The sequence below is a fragment of the Pantherophis guttatus genome, chromosome 2 (genome assembly GCF_059756535.1).
Source record: "Pantherophis guttatus breed Tessera chromosome 2, ASM5975653v1, whole genome shotgun sequence".
Lineage (NCBI taxonomy): Eukaryota > Metazoa > Chordata > Lepidosauria > Squamata > Colubridae > Pantherophis > Pantherophis guttatus.
Window position 1 is genome coordinate 121,002,762 of NC_142064.1, and position 25,201 is coordinate 121,027,962.

General features: G+C 44.4%; 2 protein-coding genes across 8 annotated transcripts in view; one reads left to right on the plus strand and one right to left on the minus strand.

Moving 5' to 3' along the window:
• Positions 1 to 18,447, plus strand: part of CCDC120 (coiled-coil domain containing 120) — a 48,375-nt gene extending 29,928 nt beyond the window's left edge. For 4 of the 7 annotated variants that reach the window (XM_034434039.3, XM_087886602.1, XM_060683374.2 and 1 more), the window contains 9 exons: positions 3,188 to 3,309; positions 3,412 to 3,545; positions 4,396 to 4,509; positions 4,985 to 5,207; positions 6,543 to 6,599; positions 7,900 to 8,098; positions 9,029 to 9,133; positions 10,012 to 10,710; positions 11,392 to 12,968. In XM_034434039.3, the coding sequence (XP_034289930.1) occupies positions 3,261 to 3,309; positions 3,412 to 3,545; positions 4,396 to 4,509; positions 4,985 to 5,207; positions 6,543 to 6,599; positions 7,900 to 8,098; positions 9,029 to 9,133; positions 10,012 to 10,710; positions 11,392 to 11,482 (1,671 nt within the window). In that variant the 5' untranslated portion in view covers positions 3,188 to 3,260 and the 3' untranslated portion in view covers positions 11,483 to 12,968. Of the gene's footprint in view, positions 1 to 1,538; positions 3,310 to 3,411; positions 3,546 to 4,395; positions 4,510 to 4,984; positions 5,208 to 6,542; positions 6,600 to 7,899; positions 8,099 to 9,028; positions 9,134 to 10,011; positions 10,711 to 11,391; positions 12,969 to 18,334 lie in introns of those variants that run through there. The other 3 variants (XM_087886604.1, XM_087886603.1, XM_087886605.1) reach the window with 3 other exon arrangements.
• PRAF2 (PRA1 domain family member 2) lies at positions 13,585 to 24,161 on the minus strand. The gene is made up of 3 exons (XM_034434047.3): positions 23,892 to 24,161; positions 18,512 to 18,729; positions 13,585 to 17,709 (listed from the first exon to the last, which is right to left on the minus strand). The coding sequence occupies exons 1-3, from the start codon at positions 24,068 to 24,070 to the stop codon at positions 17,570 to 17,572; spliced, it is 537 nt and encodes a 178-aa protein (XP_034289938.2). The 5' UTR covers positions 24,071 to 24,161; the 3' UTR covers positions 13,585 to 17,569.
• Positions 24,162 to 25,201: the final 1,040 nt, after the last annotated feature.

Here is a 25,201-nt window from a genome sequence, read left to right on the forward strand (position 1 = left end):
TAGTTTAAAATAAAAAAAAAGATGTCAGAGGCGGGGCCAGGCTGGACAGACGCTTCCCAAGCAAGCCTACCTGATCTGGATGCTGTTCTTGATGTGCTTTATGGCAACAGCTGTTCTTGGCCTCAGCTGTGCCTCGAATTAGTTATGTAACTTGGGTGGTTTCCTGGCCCTGCTGTTGCCCTGGACTCCCAGTGGCTTGGCCGGGATCGGGTCTCACCGAAAAGCAGCTGCAGCCTTTGGTCCCAGCACAGAGATTGTGTAAGGCAGGGACCAGCTGTCTCACTGCCCCCAGACTTCCCATTGGGCTTGTTGTCAGTTGAGTTGGTAGTGAAGGAGGAGGAAAGCAGCAGGAGGCTTTCTTGCTTTTTTCTCCAATTGGGGGCTGTCCTGGACTGGGAAAAAGGGGTAAGACTGCAGCTCTCAGAATATAATACATATGAATAAATGGAATAGGAAATGCAAAGAAAGGAATGATGAGAGTAGAAAGGAAACGGAATTTGAAAACTTGACATCTCGAATAATAAAAGATGAAATTGGGCCAAAGGGATTAGTTGTAAAATTTATAAAATTATTAACTTTGATAATAATTCACAAAGAGTAATGAAAGAGAATTGGGTAAAAGAACTGGGTATTGAAATTTCTGATCAAAATTGGAATATGAACTGGGTTAGTAGAATAATGAGGACATTATCAATAAGGATTAAAGAACATAACTATAAAGTTATTTGGAAGTGGTATTTGACCCCAATAAGACTTTTTCAAATGGATAATAAAGTGGATAAAATGTGTTGGAGATGTAAAGTGGAATTCGGGACATATGCTCATATGTGGTGTAAATGTAATGGGGTTGAACTTTTTTGGTCTAGGATAGAAAATGAAATATTTGAAATGATTAAGAAGAGGGTCAAATTGAAATTGGAAACCATATTATTAATATTGAATGAAACAACATTAACAACTGGAGAAAGAGAATTGGTGAGGATTTTGGTTATAATGGGGAGAATTATAATTGCTAGATATTGGAAATTAAATGTTGACTTAAAATTAGAAGAATGGTACAATGAAACATGGAAATTTGCATTAAATGATAAATTGACTTGTGATATTAAAATTAGAAGTGGTATATATAAAGAAAATGTTTTTTGGAACACTTGGCAACCATTTGTGGACTTTGCACTTGGGAGATTGGATGAATTGGCACCAGTACCTTATCAAAGAGATTTCTGGAAGAATTGAGGACTTCAATTTCCTAAAACTTCCTTTCCGTTTGTATAGCACGTTGGGGGAAAAAAAATTTTTTTTTCTTTTCTTACTATTGATTTTTGTATTGATTTTTTTTCTTTTTGTTATTTTTTTAACAATAAAAATATAATAAATTAAAAAAAAAAGAATATAATACATGCAAAATGTCTATTTAAATTGAGAGCACAGTGCCAGGAGGGTACGAGATTGGCAAATCTTTCTTTTGAGAGTATCCCTGGCTGAGGGGGAGGGAAAATTAAAAGATGGATAATGTGAAGCACAATGTCTGTGAACTCTGGATGCTGGAGGATTGGGGCAGGTAGGAGAGCATGAGATCCGTGGACACCTTTTTTCCTTTGCTTCTTGCTTTCTTCAAGTATAAAACCGGTTTTGGTCTGTTGGCATTTGAAGCAGGAAACCTCTCATGCTCTTCTTGCCGGAAAAAGCATTAATATTTTCACAATACCATACTGTATCTAAAAAAACAGCAATTCCTTGTTTCCTGCATCTATGATTTCTGGGGTAACTCACATGTATTCCGTGACTTATAACCAAAAGGGGACCCAGAATTTCCGTTGGTAAGCAAGATGATTGTTAAGTGAATTGTGACCAATTTTATGGCCTTTTTTTTTTTTTTGCCATGGCTGTTAAGCAAATCACTGCAGTTATTAAACGAATCATAGGCAACAAATCCAGCTTCCTGGTCAGAGGCCAAACAAAGGAAGGTTGCAAATGGTAATCACATGACCCCGGCTGCTGCAGCCATCATGAATTCATAGTAGTTGTCCAGTGCCTGAATTTTGATATCATCAAAATGCTGTGGGGATGCTGTGACCATTGTAAGTGTGAGGAGGACTGGTTGAGAGTAATTTTTTTCAATGCCATTGTACCTTTCAACGCTTGCCAAACGAATGATTGTAAGTCGAGGGTTACCTCTATGATGCTTAACATTTGGGTGATTTCAAACTTTTTGTACAGTCCCATCATGCTTGGGTGTTGTTGTTTTTTTCTGTGTGAGACTGTTGGGAACAATAGTCAATATCTCTGGAAAGGAGCCAAATTGAAAAAGATGGACAAGATGCATTCCTCCTCCCTCCCTCTACAATTATAGGCATAACACAAGTGCCAATTAAAGCTAGTTAAAATGCTGCCTACAGTGCAGTCTTTCTCATAATAAACATTCTCCAGATGCCTTAGGCCTACAACTCCCAGAATTCCTAGGTTGGGTAAAGCTTCCACAGAATCTTCTCCTGGGTGTAGTTGCCGCACAGACCACAAAGGTTGGGTGTCAATGGTTGTGTCCTTCTCCAAGCTCTTGAGCGCAAGAGTTTTGGGTGACCTGTTCCAAGTAGTTGGATACTACCCTTGACGGGAATCTCAGTTTGCCAGATTTTGTTGCTGAGGGGCATGTTACCCCCAAATTAGAACGTTATGATTCCAGTGTTGATGCTGTGCCTTGGAGAATTCGGTAGGCCCCGAGAGAGCAGGTTTGGTGTTGCAGTTTTCCACCATTCACTCAGCAGTCAATGCTCCTGGGTCAAACAGTAGAAACTGCAAGTCATCTTCGGTTAGTGATTCTTCCCTAGCCTCACATCCTCCAGTTCTCCATGTTGGCTATGGGAGGTAAAGTCCAACATGTCTGGATGATATCAAGTACTCTTAAGAAAACCTCTCCAAAGAAGCAGGCTTCTTCCATGGCATTGTTTTTATTGATCAGGTTCCTCCTTCCTCAAAAGTGAGCTCTTCTGAGCACAAAATACCACTCCAGTCCCTGCCTGTCTGTGTGTGGTTATGTATGCCCTCTGCCACAGTCTGGCAGATTTTCCTTTGACAGTATCCTGCCCTCTGCTGATGACTCACCTTGCCTGGGCCAGCAGAAGCATATCCCCTTTTTATTCCTCCTTTCTCTCTCTTTGACAATAACCATCTGCGGTCCTCCATCTAGGAATTCCTGATGGGTCTCGGAGCCAAGTGATTTCCCTTGGAGGCAAGAGAAAAGGTGAACTTCCCCAGAAGACATGGAAGTGAAAGGGCAGCTGATAAACTCATCCAGCTACAGCTCTTCAGGTAACACCTTTCCCTCCACCACCTGCTCAGCATCATTTCGGTGGCATACAGTGAATCTCAAGCCTCATCCCTTGTTCTCTGCTCTGCCTTTGCTTTCTGCAGAAGCCTTGCAGCGAGAGCTCTGTCCTCGGATTCGGCTAGAGCGGGTGCAAGAACTCCTGGAAAAGCAGAAGTCTCTCCAGCAGGTGCTCAGCCTGCGCCTGAAGGAGCTGCGACGGGTTTGCCTGCAGGAAGCGGTGCGTAACCATGACAGGAGGAGGTCAGGAAGCCAATGGGAGGGACTGAGGCGGTGGATCTGCTGCTTTGAGAAGCTAGACTTTCCCAACCTGGGGTTTATTGTGTTTCTTAGACCATCATTCCCACCACTAGCACTGAGTGCTGGCCAGCAAACAGGCTTTGTAGTCCAGGACATCTGGAAAGCACTAGGTGGGGTTAGGCGGAGGTATGCAACCAACCCTGAATTTAAACGTTTTCTGCTCTGTGTCAAGGTTCAAACTCTTTGAGAGTTTTAGTTTTAATCAGGTAGGTTGTGAGAAAATGTCCCCAAAATGAAACAAGGAATGGGCATTTGAAAGTCTAAGCTATTGAGGGCTTGGAAGTCACTCTTATGCAGAAACATAAGAAGGGAAAAAGTTGGCTTGAGTTTCTTCAAGATGTAATAACCTAAGGAGATGCCACCTCAGAAAGGTGTAAAGCCAGCCCATGTGGCTTTCTCCCGCTTTCTGCTCTCCAAATAACTTGGAATACAATAGCCCACCTGGTGCTTTCTAGATATCATGGACCACAAAGCCTGTTTGGCCAGTGCTGATCCTCACTGGTGAGGTTGGCTGGATGTTAAGCATGGATCAGCATGACTTAAAGCCATCAGGGTCAGGAAGGCAAATGTGTATGAGCCATTGGTCTTCTAATGAACCCAAAATGACTTCTCAGGCCAAGCTGTTATCTGCAAAGTTGAAGAGTTTTGTATAAATGGTATGAAGTTTATCTCCTTGGGCAAAATCTAATATCAAGTTCCAATGAGTTCCCTTGTTTCACCTCTGGATCTCATACCTATTTCATGTTGCTTGCTTCTCTTCTCAATGTCAGGAATTGACCGGGAAATTACCCCCGGAATATCCTCTGGAACCCGGAGAAAGGCTGTGGCCAGTGCGGAGGAGGACAATAGTGGCATCCCGAATTGCCCCTGCCTTGAAGAATGAGGTGAGCAATCAATCTTATGCATAAGAGAATGAGGGAGCCCAGGCATCGCTATTACATGTTGGATTTGGGGGATGGTCCTGATTCCACATCCCTATCTTTTGTTTATTTATATATAAGGTTGACTCAGCCTTCCATCCTTCTGAGGTGGGTAAAATGAGGACCCAAATTGTTGGGAGCAATAGGCTGACTGTGTAACCCACTTAAGAGAGGGCTGTAAAAGCACTATGAAGCAGTATATAAATCTAAGTGCTATTGCTGTATCAAATTTGGGGACTGACCATCTCACTCGCTCTGGGTGGTGTTCAGTTAAAACCTAAAAACATAAACTTATAAATATGTGTTACAATAATCTATTATGTGTTAGCATAACATCTTATATGTTAATAGTTTATATGTTAACATAATATATGTTATTGTAAAATCTTATACATATTATATGCATGCTATATATAACCATATAAATGTTATACTTTAGGAAAACCCTTCGCTGGAGGAGCTGAGCCAGGACCTGGCCCTGCAGCAGCAAGTGGCTGAGGCTGCCCGACGGCTAGCGGTTGCTCCCGACTTAACAGTTGATCAGCGCCGCCGGCGGCGGCAGGTCCAGGCAGATGCTGCCCAGCGCCTGCGGGAGCTGGAGGTGCAAGTAGCAGAATGCCGGGTGTGGCTGAGCAAAGGACCCCTCCAGAGGGCTGCCCCCGGTGAGTTATGCCGATTGCTTAGCATATTTCTCAGCTGCTTCATTGGCCACAGAAATGCTAGGCAACATACTGGAGTGTGTAATAGACATGATTTAAAAACACAAGCAGAGAGGAAAAAGGAATCTGTAAGGATGATAACAAGCTACAAGAACCGAAAAAAAGGACTGGTCAGTCTCAAAAGCAGGCTCCTATCCATCCTGCTGAAAGAAACAGTTCTTGTGGCTTTTTTTAAAGTGCAGCGGGTTTGGGTCTGAGAGGATTTGATGGGGATGCTGTTCCCCAGGACAGAGGCAGCCCCCGAGAAGGCCTGTCTCTCAGGCCACGTAAAACGACATTGTTTTAATTATGGGACCTTTTAATCCCTTCTTTGGTCCTTCATTTCTAATTCTCCAAACACTCCAAATATTCTTATCCTCCCCCTAGATACTTCATTAGAAAGGCTGGCCATTATTTAGCCCAACAGGTACAGGTTGCTGCAGAGGGACTCAAATTCTCTGGGAAAAGTGGGGGAGGGGTACATGCTCCAAAGAGGAGCTTGAGGGAAGCTTCATGACAGCAGTGATGGAGCTAGAGGAATATGTGACTGCTCCATCTTGGAATTCCTTCAGTTTGACACCCAACATGGGGTACTGTTCCAAAACTTTTAGGGATTGGGGGTTTTTTTTGGAAGACTTTGAAGATAAACACATTATTTTAGTGGTGAAGGAGTTGAATGGGAGTACGGTGATCTGGTATTTAGTTCCTCCTTAGGCCCAGAATCTCACCGGGTGATATTAAGCCATTCGCTCTCTTGCTGTGCAGCCTATCTCAAAGGAGTGTTGTTTAGGAAAAAATAAGAGGAGGAAGTACTATGGATGCCATCTTGAACTCCTGACTGAAAGATGGCATGAGTTGATTGAAAAAAACTTAACACATTCAACAAATTGAAAGTCTTTTAAAAATCTAGTTGCCACAGAGAACAATTTGGAAAGGCATTGAGTGTTCTGTGGAAGCATCATAGTGTGATGTGCTCTTCCTTTTTGAAATGTAAAGATACTTGCCTAAGCAGTGATGATTCCTCTTGTGTTGGAAAAAGTACCATCGGCAGCACAGCAGCATAAATGATATGTGAATCACGTTGAATGAGTGGCACAGGATCCACCACCGTTTAGCTGATATATTACGTCAATGGGTCTCAACTTTGACAGCTTTAAGATGTGTGGACTTCACCTTCCAGAATTCCCCAGCCAGATGGAGGAGTGAAGTCCACATATCTTAAAAGTTGCCAAAGTTGAGTAACACTATTTTATCTTCCCACTTTCTCATCCATTTCTTCTTTGTTCTCTCTTTTTTAAGAAGAGGCATTTCACTCGGAGAGCAGCTCCCTCTCTGAATCAGCCAGCCATGAAAATGGTAAGCATGGCCTAGTTGTCATTCTTGGGTCAAAGAAGAGTGCTTGATGGTCTGGGATGAGCAGATACAAACATTTCTGACAAATAAAATGGTCTGAAGAGTCAACATTTCCTAGATATTCTTGTCATCTAATTCTTGAGGGATACTGAATGATGAGACAAAGATGCCCTATATACCATAGGTGCAGAAAATGATTCTTTACCAAACAATGGACTGATACAAAACCATATAGGCTGTTCATGTGTGTATGGGGTTGTCTCATTTAATGCATGTTTTGAGAGAATATAAGGTTGGGATTTTGCCTTATAGTTATGTCTCCACCTGGAGGGGGGAATTTGGAGAGAGTTACTCATGCCTTCTTAGAACTCTTAGGATGGATTACTGCAATGTGTTGCATATGGGGCTATCTTTGAAGACTACCTGGATGCTATTATTAGTACAAAGTGCAGCAACCTTCCCGCTGACAGCTGAGAAGTTCTGTAATCCTATACAGTAGCATTATTGCAGGCACAGTGTTGCTAATGGCCTTCTGTCCGTAGTTCAAGGGACTGGTTTTAAATGATAAAAAGTCTGGTTTTCCGTGTTAAAACATGAAATTGTGGATGGCAGGAGACAATATTTTTGAGCCTTTTCTTGACTCCCTGGAGATCAAGAGGGTTCTGTTAAAAGAGAAGTGTGAAAACAGTTATTTCACAGAGCTTTTAATCTATAATGTTTCTGGAATTTTGGATGCAAAGGAAGGATTATTTTTTATGGTGTTAATTGTTTTATATGAATATTCTGCAGACCGTTAGTATTTGGACAGAGGTGTGAGGTCAGTGGGGTATAAATATTGCAATAAGTATTCGAAACAGAATTTGGCCGTTAATTTAACCATCATTTGGAGCCAGGATTCTTGAGTTTCATGATGGCTTATGCATAGAAGACAAGAATCATCCAACACCATCTTCAAAGCACAGGATATGAAAGACCCTGAGTTTTTAGAAGAACAAAAATAATTTAGAAACTCATATATGTAACTTGGACACCACAGCTACTTATTGTACTTCCTGTACAGACGGTGCTGATAATTTTAATTAGCACCCTAGGAGTTTCTCCCATAATTTAGTTTTGTATATGTGTGTTCTATAGACATGTTTATATCTAAGAGCAGTTTTACCAGGTTGATAGCTGTTTGTTTAGAAAAAAATCTAGAGTTTTGAGACTATTGAGTTTTTTTTTTATTGTGGGGGTGGTTCTAATTTGGTCAAGATGTGGATGTGCCGATGCTTCTATCTTATGTACTGTCTTCTGTCCTCAGACGACCCTCGCAGCTTCCATCCCTCCAAGGTCTCCAACCACCAGGGAGCTTTCCCAGACAGATCCTCACCTCCCAAGGCCCGAGATCACCTACGTGCCATCTCCAGCAGTCCTGACCGCCGACCAGGCTGGCGAATTTTGCAGCCAGATCTGTACAGTGAGGGCAAGGACCGCAGGAACTCTGTTGCCAGCCCAACCAGGTTAGCCAAAGATGCCGGGAAGCTGGTCTGAGCAAATGGGGGGGGGGGGAAGCAACCAGGGCTGACCTGCCAGCATTGATAAAGAGTTTTGTGTGGGCTTTAAAAGCCTGATTTACATATACAACAAAATGAGCTGATGGAATTGTGGGATGTAATTATTTTTAATATTTTGTATACAAAATGATTCCTGCCCAGCTTTGCAAGTGGTGGAGAAAAGAAATAGACTAGATTCTGAGGGCCTGTGGTTTATTTTGATAGGATGAAATTTTTTTTCTTTTTTTTTTTCTTTAACCATACAAAAGAATTTGGAAATCTGCTACGTGGAAGGATCGTTAAAATAATACTGTCCTGGGAGTTTTCTGCGTTGCTCAGTTGGCTGTCTAAACTTGGCTCATTGTGTCTAGATTAGGAGCGCCAAACCTTGGCCACTTTAAGCCTTGCGGACTTCAACTCCCAGAATTTCCCAGCCAGCTGGCTACGGAATTCTGGGAGTTGAAGTCCACAAGGCTTAAAGTGGCCAAGGTTGGATGCCCCTAGTCAAGATTTCACTTATGGTTAGGAACTAGTGTGGAAATGGGTAACTACAGACAATAAGGGAAAGAGTAGAAAATCCCATTCCGCTGATACCTCTCCATCTCTCCCTAGAGCTTGTTTTGTGAAGATAAATGGGATCGAACCCTTCCTTCCCAGGAAAAAAACAAAGAGGGGGAAAAGGCAGCTTTAGAAGGGGCAGCTTTTAAGCTTCTTCTGCCAACCAAGCTGAGCTGCTTGCCTTTGTGTGACTCAACCTCTCGGAGCACATTTTTTTGGAAACTGGAAATCATCCTCTTGGTTTAAGTTTTTGTCCATGTGTGAGCATGCAACGTGGCTCTTGAAACACGAAGAGCTGAACCCACTCATTTAAAAAAGGATCCTTGTCTGTTTATACAGCCCCAACCGCACCCTCCCCAGAAGTATGTCCAGCTTTGAGGGCCGGAGCGTCCCAGCTACTCCAGTGTTAGCAAGAAATGCATGCAGTGGAACTCACCAATTAAGGTAGCATAAACCCCCTGTTCTTCTTTCCTTTTCTCCTGATTTGTAGGGTTGCTCGTAGACGGCAGGCGCACTGGCAGTGTTTGTTTTACTATTTTTTCTATGCAGTAACTAGCAATTTGAAGCACAGTAAATTGTTGCTATACTTTGTGTCAAACTGCACTTAACTGAGGCTTTAAATTCAGGGGTGGGTTGGACGAGGAATCCAAAGGGATATTTGAGGGAATTGGCTGCGGGTAGCAAGAAAAGGACAAGATCAGTTTTCAAAGATCCTGCAAACTAATCATGAAGACAGCAGTGCCTCTACTGTTTTAGTCTCGTTTTAGTTTAGTTTAGTCTAGTCTAGTGCCTCTACTGTTTTAGTTTAGTCTCATCCAGAATCTTGCAAACTTTTGTTATCTTTGTAATTTTTATAAGGCGCATACATGGGAGGAACACTTTCATATTACTCCCCCAAAGTGGAATATTTCTGCTTGAACTTCCCACTCTGGGCATGCCTCAGATTTGGAAGGAGAAGACTTGATATAGCTTTAGTAGTAATACTGTGATAGTAATTCATGCAGAGAATTGAGAGCCTACCATACTCTTCTTCAGAGGGTGAGGAATCTTGAATTTCCCCCATCGTGTTGGATACAGACTAACAACAGAGTTATCTAACCCAGTCCACCCTCTGATCAAAACAAGTGGACTGAAAAGGAAACAAAGCTAATTTGCACGCTGAGATGCAACAGGCAAAACAACTTCTCTATAGATGGATATTTAGAATATGCAAGAGATTCTTACTGGCCCCCCCCTCAATTATGCATATAATTGCAATTCTTATTTCACAGCTATCCAGCATAAAATTAAAAGCAATCATTTCACCTCTTGCTTCCTCTTAGGTCAGAGGCCCCATCTCTCCACTCCCGCCAGTGGTCAGGCAGCCACGATTCCCAGCTTGGCCCCCCTAGCCGGGACACCAGTGCCGACAGAGCTTCCCTCTTTGCTGCTCGGACCCGTCGAAGCAACAGCTCCGAGGCCTTGATTGAACGGGCCCCTTCAGAAGACCCCCTCCTTCCCACTGCCCCTCCGTTTAAGAGTGCCGAGGCCCTGACCCCTTGCATCTCTGGCCGGACCCCTCGCCCACCTTACAACGATCTCCTGTTGGACTATTACCTAGAACGCCGGAGCTGTGGGGGTGGTGAGCATTTGTCTCGCAGGGATGGGCCTCCCCAGCTAGAGTGGGGAGCCTTTTCTGAAAGCCCGCTTCAACGCCGAGCCCGACCCGCTGCCCGCACTAAATCCTGCGGGCCGCTGCTGCCCCCACAGTCCCGCGAGGTTGGTTATGGACCCCCCTTACCTCCTCATCGCAACTTCCACAAAGCGCTTGCTCTGGAAGGGCTCCGGGACTGGTACTTACGCAACGCTGGAGTTACCCAACGAGGGGCACCCGAGAGACGAGGCCCATCTCAGTCTGTCCATCAACACCTGCGTGGCTACTGTGATCCGGGACCCTCCAACCCCGATGTGGGATATTATGGGGGGCCAGGAGGTGGACTGCCTCACTCTGTGAGCTATGCGGGGCAGCCACTCTATGGCAGGTATGCAACCCGGTTTCTTCCTTTGCCCTGACAAGCTCAGCGGGGCCCTTCCCCCTCCCCTTGATTGCCTAAGGCCAACCCTGTGCCTCTTCTCTCTGCTCACCCCCTCTTTCTTTGGCTTCACTCCCCCTTTTTCAAAACAACTGGTGCTTCTCTGGCATTCTGAACTGTTTGAAAGACCCAGGTGAGGAAGAGAAGGAAAATGAAAGAGACAGGTATCCTTATAAAGCAGCTTTCCTTAACTCACCACCCCTTTGCTGGCTGGGGACAATGGGAGTTAACATTTAAAGCAGGGGTCTCCAACCTTGGCAACTTTAAGCTTGGCGGAGTTCAACTCCCAGAATTCCCAGCTTTGCTGGCTGGGGAATTCTGGGAGTTGAAGTCCGGCAGGCTTTAAGTTGCCAAGGTTGGAGACCCCTGCTTGAAAGCCTCCAGAAGGCAAGCAGTTGCAAGGTTGATTCTTCGTCAAGGCTGGAAAAGACCCATTTCATGAAGCGAAGGAGACGGGGGTTGTGATTACTGTAGGGTAAACTGGACCCAAAACAGGAGACAAAGTAGAAGTGGAGATGAAACACTTTCACTTGTTGCATGATTCCTTTCTGCCCCTTTGTCTAATTCTTTCTTTCTCTCTCTCTCTCTCTCTCTCTCTCCTTTCTTCCTCTGCTTTACTACTCTGCTCAGACCTTTTGCGGACCTGCTTTATCTGGAAGATTCTTCTGGCCCTTACAGCTTGGATTCCACAGAGCATCCAACCCCAGGGACGTTGGTTTGATCCCCCCTCCCTTCCCCTTTTTCCCCAAGGGGATCTCTAATCTGGAGTGCTGATTCTTTTTGTTTTCCTGTTTTTCCTGCGCTGGTGCCTCTCTTTTTGCGTCTGATGCACCATTGTGGGAATGGGGGACTCCCTGCTGGCAGGGTAGGTTTCCACATGTGTGAGGGTGGGTTGTTGCATGTTACACTGGACACAGGATGGGGGGGGAGGGAGGAGTGTGTCCATAGTTCTTCCTACAATTGTTAACCTCCCCCATTTCAGACTTTGTGGGGTGGGCGGGGAATCTGTGTTTACTGTACTACTTCTCCATAAAAGGGTTTTTCTGCTGTGGGTGGCGCCCTCTTGTGTTCACTGGAGAACAGTGCACTGTTACTGCCATGGTGCTCCGTGTTGGGCTGTAGCATTTATAAACCCTGGACCCTGGAATGTATAAATGGAGAGGTTTGTGCAATGTGTGTTTCTTGTGAAATGTTATATAGCACAGACCTGTCATCTTGCTAATGAACATCAGTCCTGTAAAAAGTAGAGAAAAAGAGAGATCTATACCACTCCTGTTGCCCCCACTGTGAAAAACTTAGTTTACCCTTCAATGTATTGTCCCTTCCTACTCGTATCTCGCTCTTGCAAAGCCCTGAGTGAGGATAAAATGCGTAGGGGTTTGGGAAATGTTTGCAGGATTTCTTGGATGAACCTATTTCATGGCCCTGACCTTTCTCCTAGCAGGGGAACTCCACCATAGTGCTGGATATAGGAATGCAGTGATTGACTCCACCCATTCAGTTCAGTTATTACCTCTCACAGGGGGAGGGGGCAGGAGATCCCACCTGAAGGCATAACACAGTCTGATCCATTGGGTGGGCTATGGGAAAGGTCGGTTGGTTCCACATGGCCTTTCCCAAAACTGCTGTGGGCGTACGTGCATGTATCAAAACCCTTCTCACTGGGAATAGGTTGCACCAACTGTAACAGGCAATGCAACCCTTCATTTTTCAGAAAAATACGGCTGCGCACACCCTTTTCTGCCCGCTAAGCTGGACTGGTTATTTTCTCCTGTATCCTTCATTTGACGTGCTTCCTGCCTTCTCCCCCAATTATTTCAAAACTGGAAGGAACATCTTGCCTTTTCTCCTTTCGCTGTAATAATAACCATTATCATCCTCATAATAATTGTAAAATGTGTGATGGTTTTCCCCTGCTCTCAACAATTGCACATAAAAGGAAAAGTCACTTTGTTTAAACTCTGTGCCAATGGAATCCAGGTCATTCTGGAGCAGAGGGAAGGAGGGAGGTTGAGAGAACCCAAGGGAGGCTCCGGTTTTCTCCCCCTCCCGTTCCTGGCTGAAGGAACAAGGGCCATATTGGAGTCACTGTCTTGTGTGTCCTTTTAATATACACTGATGTATAGATTATATATGGGGATCTAAATGTAAAACTGAGCACTGTGCATAAGGGAGAGAAGGTTTCTATAATAAAGATTGTAAACGAGGCCGTGATGTGTGAAAGCTTCGTGTCGCCATCAGGATCATGGTGTAAACAGCATGGGATAGTGACTAGACAGCATCTGATCTGTGAGCTTAGAATTTCACTTAGTAACTGGAACACTTTGTGGCTATTTCAGTGTGACTTGCCTTGAGGAATTGATATGAAAATAAAGCAGACAGAAATGTGCCACAAATGCCTCAAAGTTTTCCTCGGAGGAAAAATGGCTAAAAGAATCTATGCCCATTTAATTTGGTTAGGATCATCAAGGGGTAACATTGACAAGGAGGAACCCACTTCGATTATAATAGAAGAATTCAGTAATGAACACATCCGAAAGAAGAAGGTGTTTTTAAAAGTTTCCAGCTCACAGAGAATTGGACGGACAGCAGTTGTGTAATCCTCTTAGCTAAATGTCAGGCCTTTGCAAATCCTTTGCCCTGTAGTTGAGAACATGCAGGACTGTGTATGAAGTATCTTTTTTGAATCATTAAAGTTGCCTACATCTTGTGCAGCTGCTTTGAAAGCTGCTTCCAACTATCTGTTTCAGGAAAAGTGCTGTACTTGCAAAAGTGATTGTAGAGCAAAAAGACAAGAAACATGAGGCTACATGTGAAACGCTATCATGAAAATCACAAGACTTTATTTCCCATATGCAGAGAGTTTAAACTGGTACACTTAAATTGTACAATACTATTTGTTTGGTTTCTGAGAAAAATGTAACTCCGTGCTGTTCCCTTGTCTCTCTCATGTTCACCTGGATCTGAATGTTCACTGTACACATTGGGGCAATGATTCAAAAAAAGACCTGTGTACATTTCTGAAAAACCCTTTAATCAAATTTGAGGATTTCCGCATGAGGAGCAATCTTCGAAGTTGACTCTTCTGCAGTAAAATTGCATTTACATACAGACCACAACACTACGAAAAGCTAAAGTAACACTTTAAACCTTAATCTAAACTATCGTGATTACAAACAATTGAAAACCTTTCTCCAATTCTATTGCTAGTTGGAAAAATGTCCTAGTGATTTTGGCACGTATAAAAACAGCAGTTGACCTCTCTAATCAACAAGCTTAAAGCCCTAGAGACATTTGGTAAAACCAGCATTCCCCATCCTTCAATAGACTCTTTGATGGAGGGACACTCTTCACCTCCAGATTCCCTGATTTCTTCCTGGCAAACCTCTCAGACCACTTCCGAGAGCTGAGCAAACGGAGAGAAAGCCACTTTCCATTATCAGATGTTTCCCTTTTAAGCCTGGATCTCTTTCAGTAACCCAGGAAGAAATCCCAAAATGAAAAGCACCGATCTTTTCAAACTGCAGCTGTACACATTTTAGTTCCTTCAACTTCCAATTAGGGGGTTGGGTTTGTACCTTCATGTTCTATGTGTGAGGAATGCAGCCTCTAAAGCAGTGGTGTCAAACGCACGTCACGGCAGCGTCACGCAACATATTGGGACTTTTCTCCCCTTTGTTAAATCGGGCATGGGCGTGGCCAGCATGTGACGCATCCGGCCTGCGGGCAGGGAGTTTGACAGCCCTGCTCTAAAGAATGAGGGAACATTCATAAGCTACCATTGTGATTATGTATCAATACTTGTTACACAATTCTACTGGATTGTGAGTGATAAGAGCATCTTTCAGAAAAAACACAAACTGCAATTTCCCACTTAGAATAAAGCATCTGTCCATTTCTTTCCCCTCCTCCATAATCATCCAGTATATTATGCAGACCTACAAACGGTGGCATACATGCTTTGCATCCTCTAGTAAGGTTGCAAGAGGCTTGCCTCAGATCTTAATTGATTCATTCAGGTATGATTTAAGAGGAAAAAAAGCCCTTTTAAATGATACCTCACGACAGCTTGGTAGAAAATGGTGCCATATAGTTTCTTATCTACTGCAAAACTATGTAGGCAGGAAGACCAGTATAGATACTTATGTCTTAAACAGAACATCTGTAACTTAATGGCTATATCAATAATTGCAAATCATATACCAGGAAGTCCTCTGCTAGGATAGCCAATGTGGTGCCTCCAGTTGGGTTTGATTATATTCCATACTGCCTAAATAATGACCGTATCATGAGAATTCCAATTCCAGCTGCCCCAGTTTGAGCAAAGTAATGTCTACCTGATTTAACGACTCTTAAATTTCCCTCCATATTAAAGTGGGAACCGAAAGGCTGAGCAAAGTCTGCAACTCACTTCAAGAGAAGTATCCACTGGCTTCACCCACTAATCAACTGCATTTTTATCACAATGAGTTGTATGAATACAGCTGAAGTGGTTAGTTTATGGTACAAAGGTGTTCTGAAAATTCAGAAAGACTTTTTGCTGTACGCTTGTATAGGTCAGTTTATGATCCATACCTTACAGATTTTGAAGTGTGCTTTCCCTTCAGCTTCACCCAAGCGACTTGGGAATTGTTCTAAATACATGAAAAGACAGTAGCCTAATGAGATTGGATAGCTGAAGTGAGCTATTTAAGGACCCTGGCTTGGGAAAAGTAAAACACACAACTAGCTAGCAGATGTCATGACACACAAAAATTACATCTGGCGTATTGCACATTCTACCAAGTACAAAGGCAATTGAAACTGCCCACATGCAGTTCCAGATGCAACTCCCCAAATATCCAGCCAGCCCCGCTGATTACTTAAGACTGAAAAGACTTGAAGGAAACAGCCCAAGTAGTCAAAGTTCTATCAGAAGTGGAGTTAATGATTGTTATATCCTGCTAATAGAAAACAAGGACTATGCCTTTCCTTCTAGAGGCCCAAAAACCCCCCAGGAAGAAGCACCCCTTTCTTACTAAATGATCATAAAAGCTTAGATGGAAAGTCCTTTTTAAGCAAAATTATGTGTTTAATTATTGCTTCTTCTCATCATTTTCAAAACAGCATGATCAAAAGAATATGATCAGTATTGGAACACCTCACTTGTCTGTATTGTACTCTACTTAGAACTGTGCAGAATTCCAGGTTTGGTCTATTCTCTTAAATTTTGTACAAGAACCATCTGAATTCCACATGATTTGAATAGAGAGGATTGTTGTGAGTTAAAATATTTGGCATTCGCACATAATGCAAAGCCAGATTGTCGGCTTATGATTTGTGATTATGCTTAACACATCCTATCCTATTATACTGTGCATATTAATCTAATCTAAAAGTAAACAAATTGAATTGCACTTTATTGCCATTCGTGAGCCAGGACAACGGTTTTGAAGTTTCCTAATTTGGTCTTGGAAAGAGACAAAAGTTCTTTTGCTTGTTAAATATACTCAAAAGTGGGGGCAGCTCCACACTTTTGAAGTGGAATGTATAGTCTGCGATATCTTATTAAAGTTACCAAATATAAACAATCTCCAGATGCTAACAAAGGGATTAAAATAAACGTAGTTCCATTTGATGCCATTTTGTGTGTGGGGGGGGGGGGGTTGCATATCATCATAATCTCCTTTACCAGCACTTGAGAGTTAGCCTTCTCTTTTGCTCAAAAGCATTCATAAAAGAATCCTCTTAAGATTTGTAAATGATTGGCCTCCATCATTGATTCAAAAGTTTAGCTATAACTTCTCCAAATTGGCTTGCTCCATTCTACTCATCCAAGTTGCTTTATTTGCTGCCTCCATCTGAACACCAAGAGCCCAAAACCTCTTCAGAAGAGGGGTGCAGTCCAAGAGTAAGCAAGATAAATACCCATCCAAACTCCCCATTTCAATCTCAGCTCTGCTATGAACATATGTGGGTGGAGGTGGGCTGAAGCATTCTGCTCTACAAAATCTTAGCCCCCTATGTGCAATATAGGCAGGAGTGGTATTCACTTACCTTCGCTACCAGTTCACAAATGTGAGCGCATGCGCAGAGCGTCAAAAATGGGATGCGATGACGGGCGGGTGGGCGGAGCCTCTTGCAGCCACTGCTACCGGTTCTCCTGAGCCGGATATAACTGGCTGAATACCACCACTGAATATAGGGGTAAATGATACTGGCCTAAGTAATGGGGTTCCTACACAAAGTAGTCCTAATACTGTTTCTGAAGCCCTTAGAGCAGTGCCATTATGCAAATAATAATACATTGAAAGCCCGCCAATAATAATCCAGCCATCTCCTGCAATTCAGGAAATTTCCAGCTAACTGGAGTATTTGGAAACTGTTGTTGTCTCGACATATCTGGACCATACCTTGTGGGAGAAAACTGAATTAGAACAACAATGATTTCATTTGGTCCTTCTCTCAAACAGCAACTATGTATTCTAAACTAACAATTTACTAGGGAGCTTTATTTTTTTTTTAAAATTATAGTTTTCTTTCTTTGTGATTCCTTCCTTTCCAAAGCAAAACAATATGGATTCCAATGGGGAATACTTAACATTAAACTGGAATGTTAGGCTGATTTCAGTCCATTTCCACCCTTGGCTGTTACCCAGCTGCAGGTCAGGAGTTCTGCTGAGTTTGATGTAAGCTAGAGGCTACTGTATCTTCCACAGGAACTCGCAGCCAGTTTGCTAGATTGAGGCAAGCAGAACAATAAGCACACAAGTGTCTGTTGGAAGGAAAGAGAGCAGTTCCAGAGGAAAGGGAAACCAACACCGATGGTCTAGGATCCAGCCTCTTGTTCTTGGCCCACAGCTTCCAGGAGCAGCCCCATCGGTGTGCGCTTGAGTCCAATGTTCTCGATTTTGTTCTCGATTTTGTTTTTAAGGCTCCGCAGACGCAGGGAGGCATGGATGAGGCTCACTGCAAGGGAACAGGGGTGCTCATTGGTAACACAGGAATAAGCAGAACCAACCTCCTCCCACTTCGCACCAGAACCTCACGCTCCCTACTCCCCTGGGGGCAACAGAGCTATCCTCTCGAATGGAGAGTCAGTCTGCATGACTGGAGAAGATGCCGGATTGGGAATCCCTGACCCTTCGCATCAGTTTCAGTTTTATAAAAGGGAGCTAGGGGGGAAGAGAAGCCAACCAGAGTCTGCAAGCCCAAACAAACCTGCACGCCAAGCTGTCAGCTTTCAGCTCCCTGTTTATGAAACAAAACAAAACAAAACCCTTCTCTTTGTTTTCCTGCTCAGAGCATGGCATATAATAAGGGGGATTAAAAGCAGTGACACCTGAAGTGCCACAGTTTCTTCACTCTGGTAGATCATGCAAGCCTGAACAAAAAATCTCTTCCCCATCTTCTCTCTACACGAAGCCGGGTACAGCATATGGGTTGCAGCATAAGATGGGGAAACCAGAGCTGCTCCTGGCTGCAGGAGTGTTTGGCAGCAGCTGCTTCTGTGTTTTCATATTGATCCTTACCGCAGGAAAAGAGAAACCTGTTCTCTCCTGCTAAATGAAATCCAATTCTCTTCCTTTTGCAGGTCTCAACAAAATCCACCCTTGAAAAATTCCGTCCCCGCCATAGTCTGAGAATAAAGCCTGCGTTCTGCACAGATTGGGAAGAGACCCAACAGACGCAAGGAACAGCAGGCATACTGGCTGCACCGATGGTGCACAGCCTTCCCACATACAGTAGACCCCCCCAGCTGGGAACTCACACATTATGGGCAGAGCGATGAAAATCAAGAAGGTGGCAGAGCCTTCGAAAAGGGACACCAGGAAATACGCAGCGCCAAGGACGGCAAAGAAACACGTGCCGGGATAATTCCGCCGGAAGCGTCGCACGGGGGGCTTGTTCTCGGCTGCCCAGACAAAACCTCCAAACAGCAGACATATGAGTAGGCAGCTTAGCAGAATCAGCATGGGTTGGAAGTACCTGCAGAATGAGACCCCCCCCCCCAAAATCAGCCTTCACTTCAGCCCATATGGGAGTACCATATGCAATCCTGATGTGCGTTCAGTGGGTGGCCCACTCACTCTGAGGCCCTTCTATAGTTGCTGAGGGTTTGAGGTCTCCTAAACGCCTGGAGTGAGGGGAGACGGGTGAGGAACATGGTTAGGGCCTGGATATCTCTGAGCTGAGGATCCCTCTAGTCCAGGGGTGCCAAACTGGATTACATTGAGGGCCGCATCAGGGTTGTGTTTGATCTCGGAAGGCCGGGGGTGGGCGTGGTTGGGGTAGGCGTGGCCATGATGGGTGTGACATGGGACTCGGGGGGGGGCACCTGTGGTGGCCAAGTGCTAAGGCAGGACTTCCCTCACACTCTCTCTCACTCTCATTATACTCTCCTTCCTTCCTTCCTTCCTTCCTTCCTTCCTTCCTTCCTTCCCTTTCCTTTTTCCTTCCCTCTTCATTCTAATTTCTTCTTCCTTCCCCTCTTTCCTTATCTGAAAAAATGACTTATGACCGTTTTTCATACTAACGACCGTTGCAGCATCCCTGTGGTCACATGATCAAAATTTGGATGCTTGGCAACCAGCGTGTATTTATGACGGTTGCAGTGTCCCGGGGTCACGTGATCCCCTTTTGCAACCTTCTGATAAGGGAAGTCAATGGGGAAGTCAGATTCACTTAACAACCATATTATTAACTTAATGACTGAACTGATTCACTTAACAACTGTGGCAAGAAAGGTTGTAAAATGGAGCAAAACTCACTTAACGCCTTTCTTAGCAACGGAAAATTTGGGCTCAATGGTGACCGTAAGTCGAGGACTATCTGTAGTCCTCGCCTTATGACTATTCACTCAGTGACCATTTGAAGTTACAATTGCTCTGAACAAAGGGACCTACGAAGGGTGGTTTAAGTTACAGTTGTTGCTGAGCCCCTGTAGTCACATGAACAAAATTTGGGCGTGGGGCAGCCTGTCCATACTTATGATTGCAGGGCAGGGGTGAAATGATCCCGGTTTAGACAGGTTCGCCCGAACCGGTAGCGATGACGGTGGGTGGTTCGGAGAAACAGTAGCGATGGCGGCACGAGGCTCCGCCCACCTGCCCAGTTGTCATTACTTCTTGGTTTTAACCAGGAAGTAACCTGTTTTTTACCCTCTGCGCATGTGCAGAAGGGTTTGCGCATGCACAGAGGGTCCGCGCGCGCACGTGATACGCACTTCCAAACCGGTTGGGAAGGTAAGTAGATTTCACCCCTGTTGCAGGGCCATTTCAACTTATCCCCACCTGCCTGTCTCCCCCTCATCCGTGCCTTTTTGTCACCCGGCTGCCCTGTGCTTTGCTTCTCCAGCTGGCCTTCATTGTCTTCTTGCTGCTGCTACTGCTAACAAGGTGCCCCAGCCTGTCCCTTTGCAAGGCAACTGCTGGTCATGTGAGGTTTTCTTCCCCGGGTCATAGACAGCAGTTTCCTGGAGAAGATGGCCTTGGGCAGCCGACAGCTGCTTCACAAAGAGCCAGGCTGGGCATGCCTCAGCAGCGGGAGCAAGAAGACAATGAAGATCAGCTGAGATGGTTGAGCACAAGGTGGCAGGGGCCTTGGAGGGCAGAGTGGTGAAGATGGGTCAGCTGTAGCTTTGCACTGTGCTTTTTGGGTCAAGGCAGGAGTGGGCTTCATGCTGCAGTGCAGTTCAAGAACTACAATACACCCGGAATTCCCCTAGCACCACACGGTGGGTTGGGGTTGGGCTTCACACTGCTTTTTGCAATCCCCAAACCACAGCACAGCACGAAAGCTCAGCTGCAGCCCAGACCAAGAGCAACACATAAAGGGGTTCCTTGGTGCATTCTGACTCTAGGGCCACAAAAAGGAATGCAAAGCCTAGCCCCAGGCCAGCCCAGGAATGGAGCACAAAGGAGTACAACACACACTGAAGCTCTGGGGCTGCAAAAAGCTCAGGTTGGCCCTACAGCCAGGCCAGGCACACCTTGCCAGCAGCAAGAAGATGAAAGTGAAGGTAACCTGGGACAGCAGAGCGCGAGGTGGGGACGGCAACTGCAGCTGGGACTGGAGCACTTGGGCCTTCTTGGGGGCGCGGCAAGAAGCCCCACAGCCCCACAGTTCAGGGGCTGTTTGCCGCCCTGTAAGGCAGGATGCAAGGGGGACAAAAGAGATGGGGAGATAGGAAGATGGGGGGAGGATTTAGAAGCAGTCCTTTGTCAAAGGCTTGGAGGGACAAAGGCCAGAATGGCTCGGCTCGGCTCGGCCCCATTTGATTGGTGGACTTCACTTAATAACAGCAATGGGAGGTGCAGGGACTGGCATCACTAAGCACACAATCCCATGACGTTGTGCTTTACGTCCACCTCGCTTAGCGACAGAAACTATGGCCCTACATTGAGACCTGCCTACACCTCAATCACTCCCACGCAAGCTCTTCGTCCCCACCACTACTTGAAGTAGACCATTGTTATTTCAAGCGGCTTAGGGACATATTTTGATTTCTTCTTATTTATTTATTTATTTTTCGAACTTCTATACCGCCCTTCTCCTTTCGGACTCAGGGCGGTGAACAGCCAAAATAAGAAACATTTATACATAAAGTTAAAAATAGATTTAAAATAATTAAATAAATTTGGCCCGTAATTTAAAACTTATCAATTTAAAAATCCGTATCAAATTTTAAAACCAACCATAAAATCAGGACAGATTTTCTTCACATTAAGAAAAGTCTAGAAGGTTAGAGCTCGTTCCCTGCTTGTTTTTTTTTTTTTTTTTTAACTGAATAAAGGAGGGGGAGAAATCTCCATATAGCTTCAAAGCTGTTCTCGCTGTGAAAGTCTCAGACTTTTGATTCCCATCCCAGAGTCTTGTGTCACCCACTCAAGGGCAGGCCTTGCAGTCTTCTGACCGTAACAGGGCCTTGAAGTCATGGTGACAGTTTTGATAAAAACCTCAGGGTTGCTGTTGTTTGCCTGGAGCTTCTGCATGGAACTCAGAGAACACAGAGCCTTGGTAGCACAGTGGTCTAAGGCATCCTGTTATTAAGCTGGTTATTAAGACCAGCTGCCTGCAATTACTGCAGGTTCGAAACTTGCCAGGCTCAAGGTTGACTCAGCCTTCCATCCTTTCTAAGGTAGGTAAATTGAGGACCCAGTTTGTGGGGGCAATAAGCTGACTTTGTAAAAATATACAAAAGTATGAAGGCTATTGCTTAGCGCATTGTAAGCCGCCCTGAGTCTCCGGAGAAGGGCGGCATATAAATCAAATTTAAAAAAACAAAAAACAGCACTGGGTACTATGGAAACTGGCCACTCTTGGCACATCTCTGCTATTAAGGAGCTCCTAGGAGCTTATAAGAGATTTTAATATTATCCTGCTTGGTAGGTATGCTTGTTATGTTATGTTTTTTAATCTGTTTGCTTCAGCTATTATTAGCTAAATTAGTTTAAAATCCCTTTATTTACTGGGGTTCATTGTCTCTGGTTCCAAAAGAACCAATTGCCTGGGTACCTGATCACTTGGCAAAACAATTGTCCACTAGAGAGCAAAAATACCATAAAATGGCTCCAATCCACCGATGATGATCCAGAAGATCTCAAAGTCCACTGAGAAAAGGGCCATGACAGATACACCAGCCCCTGTATAAGGGACAGTGACTAAAGCTGCTTCAGTCACATGCATTCATTCAACAAGCAGGGCTAGCATAAACATCTAAATTCTATGCCAAGGTCTTAGCAGATACACTAAGTTGACTCAATTTATTATTTACTGTTTATAAAAATATATATATATTATTATAGGTATATGAAATCTTATTCTGTTCTCTGCCCTGAGTCCTTCGGGAGAAGGGCGGTACCCAAAGGGCTACCCCGCTATTTAGAAATTCTAAATTTGCCGGACTTGAACATTTTGACTCTACAAAAAACCACCTTACTTGGAACAGCTTACATCCTCCGACGATACCTTAACAGTTCCTAGGTTCTTGGTTGGGACTCGAGCTGCTGAGCTATTAACCAGCCTCAAAGGCTGTGAATCTCACCAAAGATTAAATAATAATAATAATAATAATAATAATAATAATAATAATAATAATAATAATAATAATGCCAGAGCCTAAACTTTGACTTATAAGAATCCACACAATTCCATTTTTGAAGAGCTATGAAAACACAGTTTTTCAGAACGGAATTTGTAGACGCTTGAAGATTCTGCTGCCTGGGAACACGTGAGGTTTATCTTGCTGTTACAGTTACACTATAGACTTTCTCGCATTGTAGTTTTAAATTTGAGTACCAAAACTTAGGACAAAGCTCCAATTTGCCATCTTGCAGATGTGTTATGATTACAACTTCGGTTTTCCATTTGTTGGCCATGCCGGTTCTATCACCGGCAGTTGCCCCATCCCAGGATCACTAAAGACACAGAAACCTCTTTTGCATTGGCCCATCAAATTGCTCTTCAAAATTACAGGAGCAATTTTTTTTTTAAAGGGGCAATTTTTCCACTTACATCAATTTTTCCCTTCCCAGGATTGAAACGGAGATTGTTCTTAGCTTCCGTATCCCACCTTCAGAAGATGAAATGTCTTCTCTTGAGGAGCTTGGATTTCAATACAGGTAGTCCTTGGCTTACGGCCACAATTGACCCCCAAATTTCAGTTGCTAAGTGAAACAGTTGTTAAGTGAATCCCTGCGGTTGTTAAATTAATAACACTGCTGTTAAGTGAATCTAGCTTCCCCATTGACGTTGCAGATAAGAAGGTCATAAATGTTGATGACATGATCCCAGGATACTGCAACGGTCATAAATATGAGTCAGGTGCCAAGCATCCAAATTTTAACTATGGGACCATGGGTATGTTGAAATTGTCGTAAGTCTGAAAAATGGTCCTAAGTCACTTTCTTCAGTGCCACTGTAACTATGAACGGTCACTAAATGAAGCGTTGTAAGTCGAGGACTACTTGTAATAGTAACGGGGGGGAAAAACACCCTTCCCCATCTTGGTTCTGCCTTCCGCCTCCACTAACCAAGCCTGCCTATTGTTCGTTATCCGAGTCTCCCCTGCAGGATCCTCGCCCCTCGTGGGACTTCGCACGATGGGACTCTCCTCCCGGCCCTGCTCCGCCCGCCGCCGTGGCACTCACCCGCCCAGCAGCAGCCCCGCGCCCAGCAGCAGCAGATAATTGCTCTGGTAGTACAGGAGGTTGTTAATCACGCGATTGTGCCAGCGCTGCAGGTCCCGCAAATCGGGGGCAGCCAAGCGAGCGGAGCCCAGAAGGAAATCATCCAGCACCCGAATTGGGGGCAACCGCACCTCGGACATCTTCGCTCGCTTGGGGCGGGAGGAACTACCATCCCCACAATGCAATGCATTGCACAATGCCTTGCCAGCACGAAGACATGGAAACAGGAATGCCGCGGAGGAGGCGGAGCAGGGCGTCACCTTTAGCGGCCGCTGGAATTGCTTTCTTTTCCTTGGCTTCAGTAACCTTTTAATTACCTCATATAGCAATAAGTTAGATACGGCTCCTCCAAGGAAACATTGGGGACTTCTACAAAGACCTGCAGGCAACTACAGAAACTGCTTTATTGATACAATAAGCTACCTGAAAACTCCGGCGTGGTTTTTGAAAAGAATTGGGATGGGCCAAATAAATGAAAGAAAATGAGATCCTTTTTGTTGCTTCTTCTATTATCTTAAAGATTAAATGGACTGATGGATCGATGACTCCCAATACCTTGCCAGATGCAAAATCCTTTATTACAGCATCTCCCAGAGATGGCCATCTGGCTTCTATTTCAATGCCTTCAGTAAAACAAAGTCCACCACAATTCCACTATTGGGTACCACTAAGATTTTTCTAATTTTAAACCAAAGCCCAAGGGTGAAACCCAGCAGGTTCTGGAAAACCGGTAGTGAAAATTTTGAACAGTTATTTTGAGTAGTTCGGAGAACCGACAAATACCACCTCTTGCTGGCCCTAGAGTGGGGTGGGAATGGAGATTTTGCAGTATCCTTCCCCTGGAGTGGGGTGGGAATGGAGATTTTGCAGTATCCTTCCCCAGCCACGCCCACCAAGCCACACCCACCAAGCCACACCACACCTACTAAGCCACACCCACAGAAATTGGATTTCACCACTGCCAAAGCCTACTTCTTTGATATGTGAACATGTTGTTCTTTTGTCCTGTTTTTGGAATAAGTCTAAAAAATCTTTCCTTTTCTATATGGCAGCTCTTCAGAAAAATGGAGACAAGCATTGCATCTCTCCATTGCTTTCTCTTCTCCAGCTAAGTGCCTCCAATGTGTTTTTCCTCACAGGCCCTTTATCATCTCGATTGCTCTCCTCTGAAAATGCTTCAGTTTGTCAACCTTCTTTTTAAAATGCAATGTCTGGAACTAGACATAACATTCTAGTGTGTGCTAAGTAATGCACAATAGAAAGGAGGATAG